The sequence below is a fragment of the Rhea pennata genome, chromosome 5, assembly GCF_028389875.1.
Source record: "Rhea pennata isolate bPtePen1 chromosome 5, bPtePen1.pri, whole genome shotgun sequence".
NCBI lineage: Eukaryota > Metazoa > Chordata > Aves > Rheiformes > Rheidae > Rhea > Rhea pennata.
The window spans coordinates 43,346,381-43,371,013 of NC_084667.1; the positions used below are offsets into that span (position 1 = coordinate 43,346,381).

At 40.4% G+C, this 24,633-nt stretch overlaps 3 protein-coding genes and 1 pseudogene across 3 annotated transcripts; 2 read left to right on the forward strand and 2 right to left on the reverse strand.

The window, feature by feature from the left end:
• Positions 1-4,500: 4,500 nt before the first annotated feature.
• Positions 4,501-5,448, forward strand: LOC134141420 (olfactory receptor-like protein COR8). The gene has a single exon (XM_062577656.1). The coding sequence runs from the start codon at positions 4,501-4,503 to the stop codon at positions 5,446-5,448; it is 948 nt and encodes a 315-aa protein (XP_062433640.1).
• Positions 5,449-9,582: 4,134 nt separating this feature from the next.
• LOC134141645 (olfactory receptor 8I2-like) lies at positions 9,583-10,503 on the reverse strand. The gene has a single exon (XM_062577978.1). The coding sequence runs from the start codon at positions 10,501-10,503 to the stop codon at positions 9,583-9,585; it is 921 nt and encodes a 306-aa protein (XP_062433962.1).
• A 3,876-nt stretch (positions 10,504-14,379) lies between these two features.
• On the reverse strand, positions 14,380-19,723 carry LOC134141421 (olfactory receptor 5F1-like; annotated as a pseudogene).
• A 1,103-nt stretch (positions 19,724-20,826) lies between these two features.
• LOC134140649 (olfactory receptor 5AR1-like) lies at positions 20,827-23,058 on the forward strand. Its single transcript, XM_062576160.1, has 2 exons — positions 20,827-21,735; positions 23,053-23,058. Exons 1-2 carry the CDS (start codon positions 20,827-20,829, stop codon positions 23,056-23,058), a joined length of 915 nt encoding a protein of 304 aa, XP_062432144.1.
• Positions 23,059-24,633: the final 1,575 nt, after the last annotated feature.

Below are 24,633 nucleotides of genomic sequence, written 5' to 3' on the forward strand. Positions count from 1 at the left end.
AGGATGGAGCCTAGTATTGAGCCCCGGGGTACACTGCTAGCCATGATGCAGTAAGGCATCCCAAGTAACTGTAGATGTCTGCAATGCAGATAATTAATATGAATCCCTAGGATGGGATTTGAGATTACCATATTAATTTGAGTGTCTTTTTGTGAAAGCTACAGCTGGAAGTAGCCACATAATCACAGGCCTTGGTTCTCATGGGAGAATTCAACCACTCTGATATCTGCTGGAAGCACAGCACAGCTAGGCACAAAGAGTCCAGGAGGCTCTTGCAATGCATTGATGGTAATTTTTTGATTCAGGTGGTCAAGGAGCCAACAGGGAGGGGTGTCCTGCTAGACCTTGTCCTAATCACCAAAAAATAATTGGTGAAAGATGTGAAGGTTGGGGGCAGCTTTGGCTGCAGTGACCACAAGATGGTGGAGTCCAGGATCCTACATGGAGGAAGCAAGGCAATAAGCAGGATTGCAACCCTAGACTTCAGGAGAGCAGATTTTGGGCTCTTCAGAGACCTACTTGGAGAAATCCCATGGGTTAAGGCCCTAGAAGGAAGAGGAGTCTAGGAGAGCTGGCTAGTATTCAAGCATCACTTCTTCCAAGCTCAAGTGGTGCATCCCAAGGAGAAAGAAGTCTAGCAAAGGGGGCAGGAGACCTGCATGGATGAACAAGGAGCTCCTGACAAAACTCCAGCAAAAGAGAAAAGTGCACAGAATGTGGAAGAGGGGACAGGCTACTTGGGAGGATTATAAGAATGTTGTCAGAGTATGCAGGGATGTGATGAGGAAGGCTAAACTGAACTGTGGTTCAGTTTTTGCCCTTTGCCTCTTGTCCTGTCACATGGGACAACTGAAAAGAGTTTGTCCCTATCCCCTTGACACCCTACCTTCAAGTACTTACACACATTGATAAGATCCCCCCCTCAGTCTTCTCTTCTCCAGGCTGAGGAGGCCCAGCTCCTCGACCTGCTGGCAGCACTCTTCCTAATGCATCCAAGGATACCATTGGCCTTCTTGGTCACAGGGGCACCTTGCTGGCTCATGGCCAACTTGTCATCCACCAGCACTCCCAGGTCCTTCAGCAAATTAAAAGGAAATAGCATTCCATATTTGATTTGTTGTTATACTCTATTGGTTGTTTGTGGCCAAGTGGAGAGAGGATAGTGAAGTAGAAGTGTTAGTCATTGCCTAGTGAGGAGAACAACAGATTCTTTGGCTACTCCTTCAAGAAAAAAAGAAAATAAACAAATTTTTTCCTCAATATTTTTGCTTCAAGCCTAATGAGGAACAGTGATTAGTAGTTTCTAATGAGGAACAGTGATTACTCAAGCCTGGTGATGCCACATCTGGAGTACTGTGTTCAGTTCTAGGCTCCCCAGTACTAGAGAGACATGGAACTACTGGAGAGAGTCCAGCATAGGGCTATGAAGATGACAAGAGGACTGAAGCATCTCCCCTATGAGGAAAGACTGCCCCTGGGCACCTCTGTTTGCTGCCTTGAAGGGTAAAAACCACAAGGAGAAAGAAATTGCTTTCTCTTCTCCAAGCTAAACAGGCCCAGCTCTCACATACTAAATATAGCGAGCCTTAATTAAGCTTATTCCAAATGAGGACAGCTGTTAAGCACATACTTAAGCTTTAGGCAAGGATTTCGTAGATGCCCATGAAGAAAGCAACCTTTAAATGAATGAAGTTTCTGTAATGATCCTTAGGTAGAACAAGCATGATTTACTAGAGATATTTAATTCACTACTTTGTACACTTGATTTCTCTTGTTGTACTGAAATCCACCTTAACTTATGCTTGGTACAGTTAGTTTGGATTGGATTCAGTAACATTTGCCCTCTGAAAGGATCTCTTTTCAGACTCCATTAAGTTCTTGGTCATATGGTAAACAGGATACAATGAGTGTGGTGATTTCCAGACATAAATGATCAATTTGAGAAATCAGTTTCTTTTAAGTCAGAGCTGTAGCAGCTGTTACACATTAAGAGACGGACTGATCTGAAGGGGCATATGCACACTGGAAGTTGTCTAGTTACTCCATGCATGCTTCCACTTACCTTAATATGCCTAAGATGCTATATAAGTTCAAGTGAAACTCTAAACTTAGGCAGTCCAGAAGAGAAAAATACATTCTAAACCTCAGCATCCAATTCAGCTTTATATGGAATGGTCATATTGCTTCTTTCTCACCTGTGGCTTCACAACATGAAAATTTTATTTTTATTTCACACCACAACTAAGCAAAGAAAAGTTAATGTGCTGCTGATACAGGAAGACTGTGGTGGTGGCACACCTGTCTTGGTTCCCACCTGCGAGGGCCCTGCCTAGCTCTGCCCTGCAGGGAGATTGTGGAGGCTGGAGGCTTCCCCTGTGGGGCAGGGGCTGCTCTCCATGGGATCCTTCCCATGGGCCCTGTTGCTTGCTCAAGAAGCCCCTCAGAAGTATATACTCCAGAAGTCCCCCAGCAGTGGGAAGAAGGAAAACAACAGTCAACAGAAGTCCCTGCCTGGAAGGAGCTAGAAACAGAAGAGACAATTTGTTAAATTTGTATAATTGGATGTTGAGGATGAGGCCTACGTTTATACTTCCTTCAGACTTGGAGAGTTTCTAATGATCCCCTCTGTGACCTGCTTTAAACTCTTTGCTTAGTTATGCTTTACTTCAGGGAATCTGTCCTTGAGGGCCAAATAAGTAAACGCACCCAGAAGCTGTCTTTCTACACAAGCCCTCTGGAGCAAAGTCAACCATCCTGGCCAAAAGGTTGGTGCAATTCACCACTTCTTCTTGTTGCTGGAGCTGAAATAATGATTTTCTTTCTTCTCATATATCAGCTTGCAAACTTCCATTCCTCTCCTCACATTACATTAGAATCATTTAAAAAATGGAGGCAAAATGGATCAGATTTCTTCTTTCTATCTTAGGAGGCTTCATACATATTGTATGCAATTCAGAGCAAATTCTGAAAGACTCATCCGGATGCAGGGTAAGACTATAGTATTATACAGAGAGAGAAGGATTCTAGGCATGCACTTCAATTGTAGAATAAGATTTGATTGTACAGTCTTCAAACTGGATTTTTTTGTTTGTTTGTTTCAGACCAAAAGCTCATTATTGGAATATATCTGTACTTTACATTTTCCATATGACTGAAATTCTTATTCTAATAACTAGGTATCACTTCCAGACTTTAAACAGGTGTCACCAGCTTATTATGGTTATGCCTCTGTGAAAACATTTGAATAGCTGGTCTCCTGTCCTGAACTGAGTATGTGGACTAAGCAGAGAAGATAGAGAGAAGACACAAGAGCAGGACTACTGTAAGGATCCAAGGTCACACTGGAAATTTGCAGCCTTGCCAGGAGCATTACATAGGTATGCAAGGAAGTCTCCATGATTTTTGTCAGTATGGCACTGGATTTTTTTTTTCTGGACAGAATAAAAATGTGCTTCAGCAACGAGAACAACTTTTCACTTCTGCCTGTGCTGCAATATTATTTATTTTTTTTGCAGAAGGAAAGAGCTTGTTCCCAGCACTAGAGTTGGGTACACCTAGAATAGTAATAACGAGAAGGAGGAGAATATGTCATGAATCTTTCTGTATGATGAGGATGCTCAAGTTCCCTCAGAAAAAATGTGTTCATTGAGTGGTGGAAGTGAAGAACCGCTGCAACATAAAACCGAGAAACATCCTACCAGTCATTTGTGATAATGTGGAGCCTCATGAAGAGATTTGTAAAGTGAAGAGAGTGTTTGTTGTGCAACTTGAAGTAAAATCTAGTTTCATACAGAAATGGAGTGCAATGATGTACCTGGAATAGCCACACTGATCAGCACTGCTGAAAATCTAAGGATGACAACTAAGTTACAAATTCACTGATGCGCCTTGTACCTGAGCAAAACTACTGAGCCCTCCCCACTGCCTCCACCTACACTTTAGGACAGTGCTGTAGAGAGACACAACAACAGCATACTATATTTCAAGAACTCCTAACCATGCCTTAACAAAAGCTATAAGAAATTTCTTTGAAAAGCAGAAGACAGCTGAGTGACTGAGAGAGACCTTGATATACTGCAAAAATAGTATATACTCTCCTCCTGGGAAAAAAGGGGAATTGCAGGGATGAGTCAGCTGGAAAAAAATTGACTCATAAGGTGGCACACAGATTTGCTTCAGGTAGCTCTACATTTAGGTCCACTCTTCCTCTCTCTTTTTTCACATTATTTGTCTTGAGTACCATATCACCACTCTTTATCCCCTGCTTGGCTTGCAGCCAGATTCTAGTTCATGAAAGGCTTTAGAGGAGTTACTCTGCCAGTGGGGATTTGCTGAAAACCTAACCATAGTTAGATACTATCTAAAGCATCAGAGCTTTGTACTTTTCAGTGGGTAGTCTAAATAAAGAACTCTGTGGCATCATACATAACCTGTGCAATTGCTATCTCTTGTTTCACACTGATTGTTTTCCTCATTCCAACAGATATACTATTGTGAAATATGATAAATACAGCTGGAGGCAATAACACCATGGTGAAACAGTTCATCCTCCTAGGACTGACAGACAGGCAAGAGCTGCAACTTCCTCTCTTCATCATGGTATTAATGATTTATCTCATCACCCTGATAGGCAATCTTGGAATGGTGACCCTGATCAGGATAACCCCCCAGCTGCACACTCCCATGTACTTCTTCCTCTCCAATTTGTCTGTAGTTGATCTTTGCTATTCCTCTGTCTTTTCTCCAAGGATGCTAATTGGCTTCTTAGTGGAAAACAAAGCCATTCCTTACTCAGTATGCTTTGCTCAGCATTTCTCCTTCCTTATGTTTGCAACTACAGAAGTATTCTTGCTGGCTGTGATGGCATACGACCGCTACATGGCTGTTTGTATCCCACTTCTCTATACTATGTCTATGCCCAAGAAAGTCTGTATTCAGCTAGTGGCTGGGTCATACCTGGGGGGGATTTTGAACTCACTAATGCAAACATGTTGCTTGCTGCAGCTTTCATTCTGTGGGCCTAATGTTATCAACCATTACTTTTGTGACACTAATCCTCTGCTGAAACTCACCTGCTCTGATGGCCACATCAATGAGGTTTTACTGGTAACTTTCAATGGGGTCATTTCTATGTCTATGCTGCTCATCATCATCCTCTCATATATATACATCCTCTTCTGCATCCTGAGGATTAGGTCTGCTGAAGGAAGGCACAAGGCCTTCTCCACCTGTGCCTCCCACCTTATGTCTGTTACCTTGTTCTATGTGCCTGCGGGACTGAGCCACATGCAGCCGGGCTCCAAGTACTCACTGGAAATGGAGAAAGTCACTGCTGTATTTTATACCATTATAGTCCCCATGCTCAATCCTCTGATCTACAGCTTGAGGAACAAGGAGGTGAAGGAGGCACTTAGCAAAGCAACAGCAAATTACATATTTGTGAGTTAGCCTGCTGACTGGACTGACTCTAAACGGCTGATAAGTCTATTTAAGAGTAGTGTGAGTTTTATGCCAGTCAACTGGAGTTGTAAGGAATCACATATATTTATAGAAATGCAGCAAATTAGAACCAAAATCTACCAAGAAAGAATGTTACCTAACATCCTGTCATTAGGGGACCTTTGTGATAAACATTTCCTTGCTGTCTCTTGATTTATTTTGTGAAATTTCTTGTAACATCATAGGAGATGGTAAAAATAAATTCATAAGGAATTTTTCTCTTGGGTTTGGTTTCTTAAGAAGTTGCAATAATTCAAGCAGTGATTCTTCCAGGAGAAAGATCAAAGAGAAACAGAGACTTTGAGGGAGGCATATACAGAAAACTTACTTTGGATAAACAAGAGGAAAATCTCATCTGATTTGAGGAGGCTGCACTCATGGAAACTAAAGACAGGAGGAGAAGACAGCACTGAACAGACAGAAAATGGGATCAGTAAGTCCATATCTTGGTATTCAGAAACATGAAAATGCTGAACAGCTGAGCTCATCACATAGCTGAAAGACCAAACCAGCAGAGCCTGGAGGCAACAGAGCTGTGTCTGGGCCAAAAAGTCACTGCTTCATTGCTTCCAGATCTAGAGTGAGCCTCCACCCAAGCAGCTGAGATGGCTTCCTGCTGAACCTCCAGGCACTTTTGTCCCTGGGGCCTGCACATCCAGCTCTATCTTGTCTGTGCCTCTACCTGACAGCATAGGTATGCCCTCAAGCACCATAGAATCATAGAATCAGTAAGGTTGGAAGGGACCTCTGGAGATCATCTAGTCCAATCCCCCTGCTCAGCAGGGTCACCTAGAGCATGTTAGACAGGGTTGCATCCAGCTGGGCTTTGAATATCTATCTCCAGAGAAGGAGACTCCACAACCTCTCTGGGCAACCTGTGCCAGTGCTCTGTCACTCTCTCAGGAAAGAAATTCCCCCTCACGTTCAGGCGGAACTTCATGTGTTTCAGTTTCTGCTCATTGCCTCTTGTCCTGTCACATGGGACAACTGAAAAGAGTTTATCCCTATCCCCTTGACACCCTCCCTTCAGGTACTTATACACATTGATAAGATCCCCCCCTCAGTCTTCTCTTCTCCAGGCTGAAGAGGCCCAGCTCTTGCAGCCTTTCCTCATAGGGCAGATGCTCCAGCCCTCTCATCATCTTTGTAGCCCTATGCTGGACTCTCTCCAGTAGCTCCATGCCTCTCTTGTAGTGGGGAGCCCAGAACTGGACACAGGACTCGAGATGAGGCCTCCCCAGGGCTGAGCAGAGGGGCAGGATCACCTCCCTCGACCTGCTGGCAGCACTCTTCCTAATGCACCCCAGGGGACAACTGGCCTTCCTGGCCACAGGGGCATCTTGCTGGCTCATGGCCAACTTGTCATCCACCAGCACTCCCAGGTCCTCCTCTGCAGAGCTGCTCTACAGAAGGTCAGCCCCCAGCCTGTACTGGTGCCTAGGGTTATTTTTCCCTAGGTGCAGAACTCTGCACTTGCTCTTGTTGAACCTCATGAGGTTCCTCTGTGCCCAACTCTCCAGCCTGTCCAGGTCTCTCTGAATGGCAGAACAGCCCTCAGGTGTACCAGCCACTCCTCTCAGCTTGGTATCATCAGCAACCTTGCTGAGGATGCACTCTGTCCCCTCGTCCAGGTCATTGATGGAAAAGTTGAACAGGATGGGTCTATCTAATCTGGGTCTATATCTAATGTAATTTCATTATTTGTCAATAACTGCTGTTCCCGAACAAGGCTACATGGCAAGAAGAACCTACAACTGTTGCTGCTAATGCCTGGCTGTTGCTTAGTGGATGAGAGGAAGACAGTCATTCATTCCAGACATTTCAAAAGAAACAGGATTCAAGATAGCCAGTGAAGCCAAGAGGAATACTTGCCAAATAAAGTGCTGTCCAGGACTACAGTGGTAAAAAGATGTGCACAAGGGTATATGGGTACTCCCAAATTGCAGTTCACCTCTTCTTAAAGCAGATTTTTTCTTTAAGTGATGTATTGCACTGAAAACTGTCTATTTTTCTCCACTTACTAACAGAAGGAAACTAGGGTAACTTGCTCAAGTGAGTACATGTACATTTTAGATGCCTGAAGTGAGAAAAGGAGGGCTTCAGCCATGATGCAGACCATAACCAGCCAAATCCAACCAAGACTGCTGAGTGACAGGTTTTTTTTAGAACAATACAAAGTCTATGAATCACTGGTTCACACCATCCCTGCGCTGCTTCTTCAGGGTCCTGCTTCAGGACTGCAAGGAAAACATGTTTCCTCCAATTTATAGTATTTTTGATGTAAGCAAGCTGCCAGACTAAGGAAGCAGATTTTAGTGCTAACAGGATTTAAATTGTGTTTTGCCCTCTGATATCTGAGGCACATAATCTCTCAGGGTGAAACTAGGCAAGCAGAGGAGCACAGGACGGTGCTTTATTCTCCTACCTTCCCTTTCTTATAACACAGTCTTTGCACCATGGCAGACAATGAATTCACTTTTCATGCTAAAAGTGCTGCTTCAAGACTCATGTGATAGCACCAAAGTGCCTAATCCAGCTCCAAAGTCAAACTCTTTAGAACCAAGGACTAATCGTCTTTCTTTGATACAGACAAATTGCTCTTCACAGCAGTCGCTGCCTTATGTCTCGTCTGAATGTCCCTGTTATCGTATGGTGGCTTGCTGTCATGTTCTGAAAACATCCATCAAACTTGATTCTTCACTGATGTACATTTCCTGTAGGTAGAGGGAGGAAAGGGCAATGAAGTATTTCAAGTACTCCTTCACCAGTTCCTGGCTTCTGCTTCTTCAAGGCAGTGTTGGGAGGTAACATATTTACACCACAACATTAACTGTTCAGTCCAAAGTTGTTCACCAGCCGTTACTATTGATTGTTTTAGTGTGTTTTGGCAGCGCATAAATCCCAGAGAACTCTAACATATTTGCTCTCCAGGAACTCCTTCCAGTGATCTAATGTCACAACATATAGGCTTGTTTCAATTGTGAAGGCTCAACTTGGTTTATTTACAAACCATGTCCCCTACACACTTATCCTGACAATGTGTCAATGTATGCATGCCTGTGACAAAGCATTAGTATAGATCCAGTTCCCTCAAGCCAATGACTGCATGATTTATGATATTTCTTTTATAGACAGGTCAAAAAAGTGTATTAGACTATATTTGTTTCTTCATCTGGATGTTCACATCCCAACCCTGACAAAGGTCACCAGATCACTTATATTAGATAAACATATCTCTCACTCTCCCCTTTGTCAGATTGCATCTCGCAGCATTCTGCAAATGTTGTTAGTACATACTTGTATAATCTTTATTTCCCAATCACTACTTTTGCAAAGCAGGTGATTCATATCATAGCAAAGCCTCTGTAAGAGTAGATTTAGTGATGAGCATTCCAGCAAAGCTCTCACTCAATGTAATCCCTTCAGAATGGGATCTTGAGAAACAAGAATTACAGTTTTCCTTTAATCTATCTGTAAGACATGGACAGGAAAACATTTTGACGGCAGGGTCATTAGGGCGGCCATGTGGAAGAAAAAGATCTGAATTCTGGACCTCATTCCAAAAGTAATTTGTTAATATGACAGTACCCAAGCAGAAAAATCCTAGAAAAATTAAGAGAGGCTGGATCAAATTGCAGGTCTACTTCTATAACTAACTTAAATAGATACTCAGTTGTTCAAACTCATGTGCTCTTCTGCATGTTTGGGAAAAATAATTATCAGACTGGCAATGATAATACTAGGAATTGTTTACTTCCAATCTGAGCATTCTTTAATCTGGCAATATTGCTTGAATTTAGCATAACTTATACACAAAACATCATGGGTCTGCTTCAGTTTTGGTAGGAAAGCACTGATGATTATTTGGATTAATTATTGAAGGCTCATGCTATGATCAAAATGAATCAAAATTGTTTAAAGAGAATGATAGATTATGCTAGGACTATATAGCCTTTACTTGTTCTATAATTTCCTTGTCTGTAAACAGAACTCAGAATGATCATACATATTTCTTTGTTACCTCCTGCATTTGGAAGGGTTCCAAATTCATTTTTGAAGTCTGGATATATGTGAAATAAGTTTTCAAGCCAGTAGTCTTCTCAGGGCACCCTTCACCTCTTTGTTCCTCAGGCTGTAGATCAGGGGGTTCAGAGTGGGTGTCAGGAGAGTATAGAAGATGGAAATCACTTTTGCCCTATCCTGTGAATATGTGGTTTGAGGCTGGAAATAGGAGAACAATCCAGGCCCATAGAACAGCATGACAGCAGCCAGGTGGGAAGCGCAGGTAGAGAAAGCTTTAAGCCTTCCCTCAGCAGAGGGAATCCACATGATAGTGTAGAGGATATACGTGTAAGAAACCAGTATCATCAGGACAGAGCCCACAACATTAAGTGCAGTGCTAGTAAACTGTAGGAGTTCATTTGTGTGGGTGTTGGAACAGGAGAGTTGAAGAAGTGAGGGCAGCTCACAGAAGAAGTGATTGATGCCTCTGACCTGGCAAAAAGACAATCTCCCGGCCAACATAGTATTTATCAGAGAGATGAGGAAGCCTACAGCATATATCGAAGCTGTCATCCTGTAACAACGTGCTTTGGACATAATAACTGTGTAAAGCAATGGTTTACAAAGAGCCATGTATCGATCATAAGCCATTATCCCCAAGAGAAAGCACTCACAGGCAATCAGGGCAAGAAAAAAATACATTTGGACAAAGCAGCCCATGAAAGAAATGTCATTTCTTCTGAACAGGAAAATCTCCAGTGCTTTCGGAATGACATCTGAGGAAAGGCAAAAATCCATAAAAGACAAGTGGCTCAGAAAGAAATACATGGGTGTGTGAAGCTGAGAGTCAATGTTGATTAATAGAATCATTGCCAAGTTCCCCATTACTGTTAAAATATATAGGATTAAGAAGACTGTGAACATGGTACTTTCCAGTTCTGGGAAGTTAGTGAAGCCCAAGAGGATGAAGTCTGGCATAACTGTGAGGTTTTCTCCATCCATACTTTCTATAAATTATGATGAATATGAATAGAAATTACATGAATCATTGAAATTAATCTCATAACAGAGAAAGGCTGTGAAAACATCAGTTCCATCCATAAAGTAAGTGCATAGAAAACAGCGCATTTTCTAGAGAAATACAAGTCCCTTGCATTTGCGTCTTCACCTGAAGCTTCAAAGTCAAACGCATGACAGATCTCATAACAGTCAGATATTAAAAGAGTATAATACTGCCACAGTTTATATACTTTTTACTAACAATATGGTGAGAAATATTAACATATTTATTAAAATTGTAAAAATTGAAGTCAAATAAACCTATTTCAAACAAAGACCTCAAACAAACAAAACATGCCAGCAGAGGAAAACAGGGAAGATACGATTTTTCACTATGATCTTCTGGAAACATTAATTTTTTTCTCTATTTTGCTGTTTTCCTTTTTAAACTTTTAAAGCTGCAGCTAGTTTTCACCTAGGTTTTCCTCTCTCTCATGTTCATCCACTCTGCAAATAACATATCTGGTGGAAAGATATACTTACAGCTGTCCATATCTTGGCTAGACATCTAAAATGTTTCTAGATTAGCTTTTGGATTGGATCAGGAGGGTGCTTTTTGAGCAACCTCTTAACACCTTTCATGGTTCTTTACTTCACGCTGTAGCATGCTCTTTGAAAGCATGCACTGATTTCCTTTCAGATGAAGTTAAACCAGTATATTCTAGCCACAAAGGAGCATTTGGTCACCCTGACTACAGAGAGTGTGAATTTAAAAAAAAAAAAAGAACCATGAAGTGAGCTGCATTAGGCCCTCACTATCTATTTTTTTTTTACTCTACAAACCCCGAAGTCCAGATCTTTACCAAAGTCAAAATCTTCTTGACTAATACTGCTTGATAAAGTATACAAAGTTCTAGCCTCCATTTGTCATCAACAGAGGAAAGGACATGGTTCCAGGGTACACCATCCAAACATTTTAGAATGAAATTGATTGTGTACTAGAGGTGCACATTTCTGTCCTGCAGAGGCAATCTATGGTGACTAGCTCATATGTGAAATTCTAATCCTGGAGAGAAGAATCATATCTGAAACAGCTTCAAAGGATATATTAAGTATTAAATACTTTGTCAAATACAGGTGGGGCTATTTCTGAACATAAGCCCATATTGCAGAACTTCACAGAAGAGAAGCTTTTATTATGAGTTTTCTTCTCAACTCAACAGAAATGTGCTCAGCCATACGAACAGAAGCAGAAGTATTTATTAGGCTTTTTTGGATTAGGTTGGCCCATTGTTCATATGAATGCAGAAAATTTGTAAATAATACAAATGCAGTAAATTCTAGTGTAACATAAAATAAAAAAGATCTGTTCATTTTAACTAATTAGACTAAGCTTAGTTCCCACAATAAAGGACATTTTTCAATTGCTAAGGTTCATTAATTTCAATACTATAGTATTTTTTGTGATACAAAACCTACAGACAACTAAATAAATCGGCTTTAGTCATAGTGAAATCAAAATGTTGTGAAATGTGTTGTGTGTTAAGGAATAACAGAGAAAGCAGAGATTTGGAAAATACTTGTAAGTATGTTAGAGACAGCCTGACAAGGGTGACCCTGAGCAGATACAACTTGAATTGTCAAAGCTTTTCTTACCTGATTATTTAAAAAGAAAGGTATTGGTAGATGCAGCGCCTACAGTTTCTTCAGAAGACCATATGGTGAGTCAAAGTTATGGTAGGAGGGGAGCTGCCTAGGAAGTACAATTGCCCAGACTGGCTTGCATATAGATTTTTATCCTAGACAAACTATTACCTCATTTATTTGTGCAACACACTCTCCCTCAAGAGCAGGGAGGACCTCCCAGGTGCTGTCTCAGGAGTGGGGCAGCCTATTGAGCACTGGCTGTGGAGCATAGAAACTGGCCTTCTCCCCAGTCGTACATCAGACCACTAAGACCCCCTGCTCTCCTCCTCCAGTTCATAACTTATTCTGATACGCTCAGCAAAAGCCCTTTTCCATTCTCCCCTCCCCCCACAACTGTTGGTTGCACCAACACCATCAGTATCAGCTCTCCTCTTGGTATCTGCCAGTCTGCCCAGAATAACTGCGCCAAGCCTTGGTCTTGCAGATATTGTGCCCCGTGGACCACATCCTAGGTATGCTCTTCTGTTGATATCTCCTGTCCTTGATACGTTTCCCTAGGGTCATCATATGCCTGTGGTCTCAGATCTCTCTAGTACATCCACATTAACGCACAGTACATAAAACTGAGATGAGAACAATGGATGGCCCACTGTTTGGTTCTGGCAGAAAGAGATGTGGCATCCGTATGACTAACTTCCATTACTGCCTCAAACAAGGTGGACTTGTCCATTATGCCTACTGTGCATAATGGGCCCTGGCCCATTCTATTCCCTAAACTACATTTGAGAAGACAGCAAATTGTTATAGGCTAAAACCATACCAGGAACTGAGTTAGCAATTAAGTAGCATAAACTGCCACAAGCTGGCTCATGCTCTGGTCTTGTTTTGTTTAGTGTATGAGTTTTGCCCCTAATGGCCACATCTTCCAGGTCTTTTTCTGGTAACTTCTTCAGGATACTTCTTTACAGTCTTCTGGGCCCAAATGGGGCTTCAGGACAGTACGTGATGCTTGCTGTCTTTGAGAGACTTTCTTTGACTCCTGAAGAGAGTGTGACCATGGCCAGAGGACTCCAGCAGCCCCATTTATCCTGGAGTGAGTACTCCACTGGGCACAGAGAAAGGAAGTGGAAAAATGAGATAGGGATTCAATGTGTGATGGTTTATATAGCAAGAGCTATATGGCAAAATGTGAGGAAAAAGGGCTGTGCATTGCTCAGGAGATGGGTTAATGGGCTCTTATACTAAGGAGGCAGCCTTTTTTCAAGATATTAACTTCGAATTAGGCTTAAAGCAAAATAAATATTTTTCACACTACATATGGTTGAATTCTGAAACTTATTGCCTTAGGATAGTTGGCTTTCTAAAGTAGAAGCAGTAGTGAAAAGGAGTAATTTGTGAAAACAATCCTTTGATCTGCCTGTGTGCAATTTCAGCTTGTTCTTCATCCAATAGCGGGAACAAATAATCACTTTGGATTTTTACATACCTACTGTTTTACCTCATTTGTGACCAAAGATTATACCACTGCAATGCTAAATGTGGTACAAGTGAAAATGTGTGTTACTGGGCTATGCATGCTTGCATGTCAAACCTTGAACAGAGCTGCACCTTGTTCTAATAAGTTGCATCTTACTTCATGGTGAGTGATAAGTTATAAATATTAATTTAAAAATAATTTAAAGATAAGGAAAATGACAAAAAAAATGTATGATTCCCCTACTAAGTCAATGATACATATAAAAGAGTTATAAGTCAGGGAGAGGATGTTTGCTATAGCTTTCACTTGTTTAATAAACAAGCAAAAACTGTTACACTTGTAAACTGACAGACCAGGCAGACTCAGTCATTCTGTTTGTAAGTCAACAGAGTCCAAGTTTCTCTCCTGAATATGTCTTTCTTTCTATTACTCCTGACTTATGATCTGAAATCTCTTCATAGTTCCTTAGGGGTAGAGTTAACAAGACTGAAGGTAAATGTTTAGATTACAGCTCAGCTGGTCATTAAATTTTTTTCAAAATCTGTGAAGATTTAGTCAATGACATGCTCAGCTCCATTTATGTCATACTAACTCTGACTCCTAAAATTGATCTGATGATTAAATACTTTCTAAGAATGCTTCAGGCTCCTAGCTGATTAACTGAAATGTAGATTCCTAAATCTAGGTGAAATGCATCTCACTAAAGCTCTCAAAGCTCCCACCAAGTTCAATGGGGAGTAGGTATTTACAGCTGCCTAGTGATTTGAACCATTTAAAAATATGATTACAGCCATCAGGTGGGAAGCACAAGTGGAGAAGGCTTTGTACCTGCCATTTGCAGAGAGGATCTGCCAGATGGTGGAGATGATGTAGGTGTAAGAGAATAAGACGTCCAGAATTGTTCCCACCATGGCCAGCCCAGCACAGACAAAAATGGTGAACTCATTCCAGTGGACATCAGAATAAGAAAGCTTCAGGAGTGGGAGATTTTCACAAAAAAAGTGATCAATGGCATTAGAACAACAAACAGATAATTTGCTTGCAAAAGTGGTATATATCATGGAGTTCAAGAAGCCTGCTCCATATGCCTCAACCACCATGATTCAGACAACATCTCTAAGAGATGACTTTCGTATAATGCAATGGGTTACAAATGGCCATATAACAGTCATAGACCATTAATGCAAATAGGATGTTTTGTCCAAGGCAATAAAAAATAGATCTGCAAAAAACATTGCATGTAGGATATCGTTCTTATCTGCAAAAGGAAGTGTCCCAAGGCTCTGGGGTAATGGTCAATGAATAGCAAACATCTATAAAAGAAAAATTGCTGAGGAAAAAATACATGGGAGTGTGAAGCTAGGGAAGGTGGAAGAGATTCTCTTCAGACAGAAGTGAATACCAAGCTATATAGCTGTAGGGAAACAAGATATAGAAGTATATAGATGAGTTTAAATGACTTTTATGTAAATTTGTTTTTCTGTTGAGAAGTATCAGACTATTAGCCCTGAGGGTGTATTGGAGCTGGGTAGTTAATGATTTCACTTACTTTTTAATTTCTTTTTTTCCTTATTCAGTACTGGGCTAAAACCAAGGCTGGTGAAATGGGAAAAGCAATATTCTGGGGAGAAAAACAACCCTCTTTTGTCTTTAGGACAAAAAAGAGATTTCAAAGCTTATTTCAAAAAATACACACAAGGTAAAACAGCCCCCAAGGATACCTGGCTTGGATGTGGTGTGATTCTGCAATACAAATAATGTAGGTTTAAAGCCCCGATACAGACAGCTCAATATTGCACATACATCATTGCCGCTGTAAGGAAACCCCTGACCACAAGGCCCTTGGCTATTCAAGAGGAAGGAAGGCCTACAATTCGCTCCCCTATTAGCACTCTTTCTCTTTACATGCCTACTTAAATTTGCAGCAGAAGATGGACTTGAATATAGCTTGTCCCATTGAACATGAGTGCTTTAATGACTGGCATACTACCACAGTGTATCTCATGCGGTGTTATTCATGACTGAAATCTAACTACTGGAAGATTCAGTGAATACTCCCCTTTTACCAGGAATATTATCAAAAGGCATTCGTTAATACAATGTGCAATATTGTCTATCAGTTACATCTCTTTTTTAAGTAAATCTAAAGTAAATTAGAGAGAGGCAAACCCCAAGTTCCCAAGGCCAAGCTCCATATTCAGCCTTAAGCACATGCAACCATCAGCAATATGTTCTATGTTGAAGGGTATCTTAAAGCAGCTGATTGTGCTTCCCTTTTTTTTCACTCTCCTCTAGTTTTCAAGAGGGGAGTTGAACTGTACCAAAACATGATTTTCTTATTTCAGTTTTGACATTTCTCATCCACATCACTTGATTATGCTGAGAGATGCTGAAAATGTTTGGCACAAATACAAGCTTTCCAAAGCTTTTTCTTAGTTTTTCTCAAGCCATTTAGACATGTAAATCCAGGAGATCCACAATAACAGTTGGGAAGACTAAACTGCCACTTGTCTTGTGACCTAGTCAAGAAAGATCCCCTTTAACCTTTCGTATTTGAACTTACAGAAAGTATTCTACATGGGGATGAATCCTATGTTTCAAGGAAAACAAATAAGTGCAAAGTACCTTCTGGAGTCTCTGAATTTAGGGCGAACATTCTTCTGTCAGCTGAGCAGGTTTATATTGATTCAAGCAAAAGCACATAACATTTCCAGAAGAAGACAGAATACGGGCAAAGGGAAAGTTTCTGGCCTGTGTTATGCAAAAGATCTGACCAAGTGATAGCCATGATTTCTTTGGGACCTTAAAATTTTGGCATAATGCTTCTGTGAACTTGCCTTTGCTTGAACCTAAAAGTTGAAAATAATTTGAAACTACGCTGCAGGGAAATCTCTACAAAGTAATTTTATACAGTTGCCCATGTCATAAAGAAGTTGCAAAAGAGAGAGAAAATTAAAATATATATATATATATTAGACTAAAAAAAAGCAATGATCTTTGGATTTAGGGTGAATTAGAAATGGAGTTTCATAGCCCTGTCATTTAAGCTTATGAATATGCTAAAATCCTGTGTCTTGTGCTTTTGCAGCAATCTTTGTTGGAGAACCCTCACACAGACTTACTGCAGGCCCAAAGAAATAGCAGACAAATTTTGGGAGAGTAACTGGTGATTTCTTCTCTGAAAGAGAACATAAAAATATAGTCAGCAGTTAAATTTTGCTATAGAATTACAATGAGAGGCAGCTTTTTAGCCAGTTACCTAGATTTTCTCAGTAGAGAGTGATACTGGGAACAAGTCACCTTCTGGAATTGCTTGCCTCTCTCCATCAAACAATGGAGCTTGCTAAGTCTTTGCAGTCTTTGCACTTGTGATGCAGGAAGTCCTGCTGGCCTGTTAGAAACTAGAAAGCAGGCAGAAAATGGCTTTAATTGTTGGGAAACCTGTGCATTTACATTTAAACAAAGAAAATAAGGGGAAAATGAAAGTAACAGATAAATGTTTAGCCTTTAGGTGCCTAAGATTTCAAAGTGTAAAATTGAGTAAGATGGATCTCCATGCCTTCCCAAAATGACTGAAGGATTTTGTCTGTTCAGGTCAACATTAAAATTTCCCCTGAGTTATGAAGGAATTCAATTTATTTCACTTACTTGATTTTTAACATCTCCATTGTAGCTGTGCCTCCAAGCGAAAATACACTATGAGGCCATAATCAATGGAGAGAAACAGTTTTCAAGAGCATAGTTCACTTGGCCTACTTTTACAGGATGGAATAATCACATTTTAGAAATGCTAGTTTCTCTCCATGGACAATAAAAATATCTAGACTTGAGGTTTGCTTTTACAGCTTCAGATCTGTCACAGACTCTCGAATTAAATCATGCTCACATCACAATCACAGTTTAAGTATCATTTTTGCTTAAATGTACCTAACTTTAGCCAGGTATACCAAGAACACAACTATGCACAGCATACTTCAAGAACTCTGAAAGCAAAACAAAACACACAAACAGCAAATTAATTAGTAGCATTACTTTTCTAGACATTCTTTCCAGATGTGTTAAAGCACAGATTTCTCAACCTAGGCTCTACCTAACACACTGGTGTTACTGAGTAGATCCAGAACCTTCTCACCAACAGAGGAAGCCACTTCTCTCACTCTTTCCTCTGTCCAATTAATGGTTTTGTCCAGCCAATCAGTGCTCCTTTCCTCATTCCTGCCTCTATAAATGTTACCTGGTCACATGTTTTAGGAACAGTTTTGCGCTGTTGTAGTCATGGGAGAGGTATGGGGCCACCACTATTGATTTCATGTGGAAAATACTCAGATCACTTGGCGGTAAGTTAGAAACCTAAAGACTTTAATAGAGTTGTACAGCTAACATAGATTAGAGTTCAATTAAATTGACAAGTCTCTAGATTGAAATATTTTAGGTGACACAGACACACTGTAACACTCAAAGTTTCTTTAAAAGAGGTAGTGAAGTTTAGTATTTCTTGATGGTCTTTGTGTCAGTCTGACCTGTAGCTGCTAATGAACGTGTCTCAAGGCAAGCAGTACACTGGGGCAGCGTGGCTAAAATCTGTCAGATCATATGGTTGATTGCACCAAGAGCATCTTGCAATCTCAGCTGATTGCCTTTGGCTCATGAGCTCAGATGATGAGATGCTTCTTCCCAGGTAGCTTAGTTAAAGTCAAAAGCAAAACACGAACTTGTATCTCAGCTTGCAAAAAGAGCTGTTACAGAATGGATTCATTTCACTGAATGTCGCTGAGATGAAGATGGGAAGTATAAATCATCCTCTGCCTTAACTTCTGTAAAAAAATTCCAGTCTCTAATATTTGGCTATAGAAGAAACACAGATGCCTGGTAGAAACTAAATATCCAGCTTTTAGATGGCAAGCTAGGTAAATTAGCTCTTAATTCAGCTCTTTTACTGCTATACTTGCTACAAGTCAAAGCAGAGAAGTCAAATGCTTTGTATTTTGAATGGAATGAAAAATTAAAAGTTTTCATGTTTCCATCTGAAGAAAACCTGTGAGCCTGCTGTGGCTCTGTGGTCCTGTGAGCAGCCCAGCCCCTCACTGACATGCTGGGAAGATTGAGCTACAAATACTGATAGTCGATAAAGGTAAAGGAAGCACAACAGAACTTAAGTTATTGCGCAGTCTGCCTTCCTGCTGCTTTAAGTATCAAAATACCTCTCTCATGTTATGTACCTAATTTGTTCCTGTGTTCTTGACTTCCTCCTCCTCCTGGCTGTTTTCAATTCTCTGGGAATTAAAGTCTTGGGTGTCTTGAAACCACTTGTATAAGTCCTGGCATCTCTGTTGTGCAAGCTGTTGGAGGCAAGTGAGAAAGAGGCTTGCCCTTTCTTCCATGGGTGAGTTAGAAGACTATGGGTTTGATTACTTTTCACCTTGCACTCCATATAGCTCATGCTATTTCAGCCAAGAAATGTTCTGTTTCTCAGTGGAGTGCACTTAGAGCAAACTTTTCCTTGTGATGGAACAATCTCTTTAGGAAGTTCAAGAGAGTTTTCTGTTCAAGTGTTTATTCTCATTATGAGGTGAATCCTGATATTCTTAATTGTTTTTGTAATCAGCTCCAGATGTTCGAAGTACTAAACCCTGGCCAAGGTATTCATAACATCAATTTTTGCTTATCTGTAAGGCAGACATCTGCATCTGAACTACTTATCTAGACATTCCTTGTAGTTAATAGGCCTTTCTGTGAAGAAACTCCTCTTATCCTGGAGTAGAAAATTTAATAAATATGGAGGCAGCCCATTCCAGTGTCTCAACTCATAACAGTGGGCATCTAGACAAAAATTAGCTTGGAAATGGATAGCTGCCTTGTCTCTCACATTTCACATTAGTCCAAGTCTTAGGAGTCATAACAGTTTCAGATAGTACCAGGTATTTTCTGAGCCACAGGTTTTTAGAAACTAGATATCAGGTGAAAGCGACTTGATTCCTTTCTAAGTCTTCAGCAGATACAACAAAACACCTCTTAAAAATGAGTGTTCTGGTGCCTGTCCTTGTAATTATTACATATCAGAGCTTCTACCTGGTTCTTTTCAGGTTCCTTTTCAGTCATGTTTCAATTGCCCAAGCAAGCAACAGCCATAACACCTTTTTTGGATGTGCATGTGGGGAGGATGTTGTAGTTGGGATTTTGGAAGCCTTTGAATCAGTGAGACATCTAATTTTCTAGATTACAGCTTCTTAAAAAATCACACATCAAAGGATCTTCACTTTATTGTCAAAACAACTCCTAACAATAACTCCTGACTGTATAGCAGAATCCATTTTCTTGGTACTATAGAACAAAAGAGACACACAGAACTTTGAAACAAGGGGTGATTCACAGAAACAGAAAAGTACAAGCAAATGTGATACTAGTCAGTAAATCAAGTCTCGATATTAATCATTAACAATTTTTCCCTAAATTAGCAAAGGAGATTTAAGATGAATTTCTTCCTCACTGACAGAGAGGAATGTGTCAGATTTTCCCTTTCTGGCAAAGCAGCTTAAAACAAACCTCTCTAGTTTGTAAAGATAACAAATAGTTAATGAAAACTTGCAAATTGGGTTGCTTGGAGACAGTATCAGAATGCTGCACAGCTTGTAGTCAGAGAAGGAGGCATGGAAAATATGACAGCAATTGAGGAGCACAGAAAGAGAGGTGACATGTATCAAAACATAGACTGGGAAAAGGATATTTGTAGTGAATTTCTGAACAATAATGAATCTGATTTCACATTGTTCCGTAGTAAGTAGCATGTTACTAAGATGACCTCCTCATAGGCTGGCTGGACCTGTTGTTGAGGCCATTTATATCTTGAAGTCACTCACATCTTTTTCAGGCAAGACAGCACTACCATTCAGGTAAGAGGTTGTCCTTACTACAAGAAGCCATTGCTGAGAAGCCGAGTATTTTTACTCAGTCTACAGCATCTTTCTGACTGGACTTTCTCATTTTATTTAGTTAATAGGGAAACATAGGCATTTCTGTGATGAAATGTTTCTTTTCAAACCATTTTTTCTTTTCCAGAGAGAAATTTCATGAACAGCTTTTAAAATGCCTTTGAGTCTTTCTGTGCACTACTGTTAACTGCTGTCAATAGAAAAGGCAGCAGATTCTTTGGTATTTGTCTTCCTGAGCAATGCAGAAGCAGATAATCTACAAGCACCAGTGGAATGGATAGACAAAATCACACCATAGTGACTGAGTTTATTCTCTTGGGATTGACAGATCATCCAACACTGCAGGTTCCTCTCTTCATCATATTCCTCGTGGTCTATATTGCAACTTTGATGGGAAATATAGGAATGATCTTGTTGGTCATATCTGATGCCCATCTGCACACCCCCATGTACTTCTTCCTCAGCCATTTGTCCCTTGTTGACATTTGCTATTCATCATCCATTGTGCCTAAAATGCTAGCCAACTTTTTGTCTGAAACAAAAGTAATTTCCCTCTCCAGCTGCGCAGTACAAATGTCTCTTTTCCTCAATTTTGTTGTCACAGAGTCTTTCCTACTGGCTGTGATGGCTTATGATCGTTATGTGGCCATCTGTAATCCACTTCTTTATATGCTTATTATGTCCAGAAAACTCTGTATTTGTTTAGTAGCTGCATCCTATTTATGTGGCATTGTATGTTCTCTGATACACACTTATTCTGCCTTTCAACTGTCCTTCTGTGGACCTGACACTATTAACCATTTTTTCTGTGATGTTTCTCCAGTGTTAGCTCTTGCCTGCTCTGACACATATATCAATGAAGTGCTGCTTGTCACCTTTGCTACATTTGTGGAAGCCAGCACGATCATAATCATCCTCACCTCTTATACTGTCGTTATCCTGGCTGTGTTGAGGATCCGCTCTAAAGAGGGAAAGTATAAAGCCTTGTCTACATGTGCCTCCCATTTAATGGTCATCACTCTATTTCATGGGACTGTCCTTTTTATGTATTGCCAACCCAATCATCCCTATTCTATGGACACAGACAAAATCACCTCTGTCTTTTACACAGTGGTGATCCCCATGCTGAACCCCCTCATATACAGCCTCAGGAACACAGAGGTGAGGGATTCTTTGGGAAGAATCATGAGGAGAAAAAAAAATTTCCCATTGACTGTACAGGTTGCTAGGTTTTAGAGCACTCATAACACAAATTTGAGAGGAAGAAAAGTATCCAGATCTCTGGAAATGCACTTAGGATTCACAATGTCACAAACAAATGTGAAGAACTTTCAGTTGCAAAGGCATCCAATATATCTCTCACAGAGAACAATGGCAAATAAAAGACAAAGGAAGGGTCCTGAACACAGTGAACTTTCTTTACATTAAACATATGTATAAGACAGTGGCTACTTGACTATTCTGTAGAGTTGCCTTGCCACCTTCTTTAATACAGAAATCAGCTGAGATAACTGCCCTTGCATATTGGGGTTTCCAGGTACATCATACAGTTTTAATGTTAAGTCTTCCATTTAGAATGAAATTTGGGTTACCTAATCAAAACCATGTCAAAATTAGACTGCCAGTCTAAATTTCTCAGTTTACCTCTCTCTGCTTAGCAGAGAGAGACAGGCTTCTGCAGTGGGTGATTCACCCCAGCCTTTGGTAGAACTCTCAAGATATACAGAGTGGAGAAGGCAAGGTGAGCTAATTCCAGACTGTATTCTTTCTAGCCGCTTGAGTTGACTTTAAAGACATTAATGTAAAAAAAAGAGAAATAAAGAGTATTTTGTTTTTCAAATAAAAATTTTGACTTGTCACAATTCCAAATGATGATCTAAGTTTCATGTGTATTCCAAAAATGTATTGTATATAGATTTGTAAAGCATCTTTGTTACATAGCTGAATAAAAGCTGTTGCAAAGAAATCAAGTGTAGGCCATGCAATTCAACCATTTTTTGCAGCCAGTGAGACTGTTTTTATCATATCATAATGGAGGTCATATATGTCACTGTCTTGAACAAGTGGTGATCCCCTGCTGGGTTTTGTTTTACTTCATGAGATTTCAGAATCTCTGGAAGTCTTGATGTCTTTCATGCATGACAATGACTTATTTTCTTCTGGTAGCAGCAACATATGGCAATAACAATAAAATGCAAAGAAAAAATGCAAAGATTAAAAGAATAGAACTATCATTGAGATGCTTGTCTGTGTATCCATTTCTACACCCTTGATCTTCTATCAAACTAGTCATTCATATTCTTTCTCTCTGTGTATCTGTTTTATGTTTACAGACAGTTCCCTGTTAATGTATGTCATTGCTTCAGTGCAGCTACAGGTGCTTCCAGAGAGTGATTCAGGATTGAGGTGTCTCCAAGGGACAACATATCCCATTCATTCTCCTCAACTAGCTACAGAGGAGTCTGGGCTGACTAGGCTCCCAGATTAGGAAGTTATAACTTTTAAACTAGTATCTGTTATCATTTCCCTACTGTCCTCTTGCCTCATACATTTTAGGAGACCTGGAGTTTGGCTGAGGTTTGAAGCAGAGCACAGTGGTTTCCAGCCTACAGCCTGTGTTAACTGGGAGCTACAAGAGTTGGTTGCGGTGGGTCCATCTGGTCCTCAAACATCTTAGTGATTAACACTAAATTCTAGGGACGTAGTCATTTTGATGAGCTGGGGAAGTCATTCCAGCTGGATCAACACCACCTTCTTACAACAACTCAATAGGTTAGACCCAGATCTGCATCTCCTTGACCATGCTTTAAGTGTATGTATCTAATTTTTCGTATACAGTGTGTAAGTTTTGCTATCTTGGTTCAACTGATGGTCAATAACTTCCTAAATGCTGGTAACAAGACAAGACTGAAATGTGAAATATGTTGATAGTTTTGAAATGTGAGGATAATCAATTGTATAAATATGACAAGGTGCTGATACTACGGTTGATGCTAACTTTGCGTCCAGCACCACATTATCCTCCCTACTGTCTGCTCCTAAGTGTGCCTTTACTTCTCCACTTTGATTCCCCAACCTGCCTCCTCACAGTTATGGTGCAGAATCTTTTCCCTTCCTTCCCTCCTTCTGTCTGTAGACTTAGTGTGGGTTTATGGGAGGGGGAGCCAGTAAGGGAGGAGATCATTCTGGATTAGTGACTGTCATACACCAAAATAAAGGGTATCAATTTTAGCAGGGCTTCAACTGGCATAGCATCCATGGTGAGATGATGTTCCCCCAGCGTGTGCCCTGCAGAAAGGTTAGTCCACTTAGAAAGTAGGAAGATGGGAGACCTATCCCATGCTTACTTGTCTCTGCCTCAAAATCCCATTGACCATTATTCAAGACATTTATTAACACATCAATATTTGGTAGAATCCTAAGATTTGTTCAAACATCTAAATTATCAAAGACTCAAGTGGCTTGCAGCTTTTCCTGTGTCCACAGCCTGCTTGCAAAAGTAGTGTGGAAGCGTACTGGGAAGATGGGGAACGACAAGCTATCAAGGACTGGAAATAGTCCATTTTGTTCATGGGAGTAAGAAAACCCTGTTCAGCAGTAATGTAGAGTAGAAAAAGCATGAAATCCACTGCCTTTCATGACTCAGAATTCAAGCCCATCATCACCCTTAAAGCCACTGAATCCAGAATACCTTTGCCCTTGGAAAACTTTCCTTTATATCTGGTCTTAAATGCTAGATTAGGGGCCTGAATCACTGAATTGGGACCCTTGAGCCTATGCTCCCCTTGAGGTTCAATGTGATTGAGAGAGAAACATTCCAATGTTGACAATTAAACTCACATCCATTCACAGTGTGGAATAAGTAACTTGAGTTACAAAACCTTATCCGGGATTCATCCAAGCTTTCTCAGTCTCAGGCAATCATGTCTAACACTCTCCCCCACCCCCAACCTCAAGGAACTTGTTAAGACAATGTCCTTTAGGACACCTATTACCTCTGACTGATGAAATGCTGGAGAAATAGAAGTTGTTTGGAGTGGAGGGGGAACAAAAAAAGAAACAAACAAACAAACAAAAAAG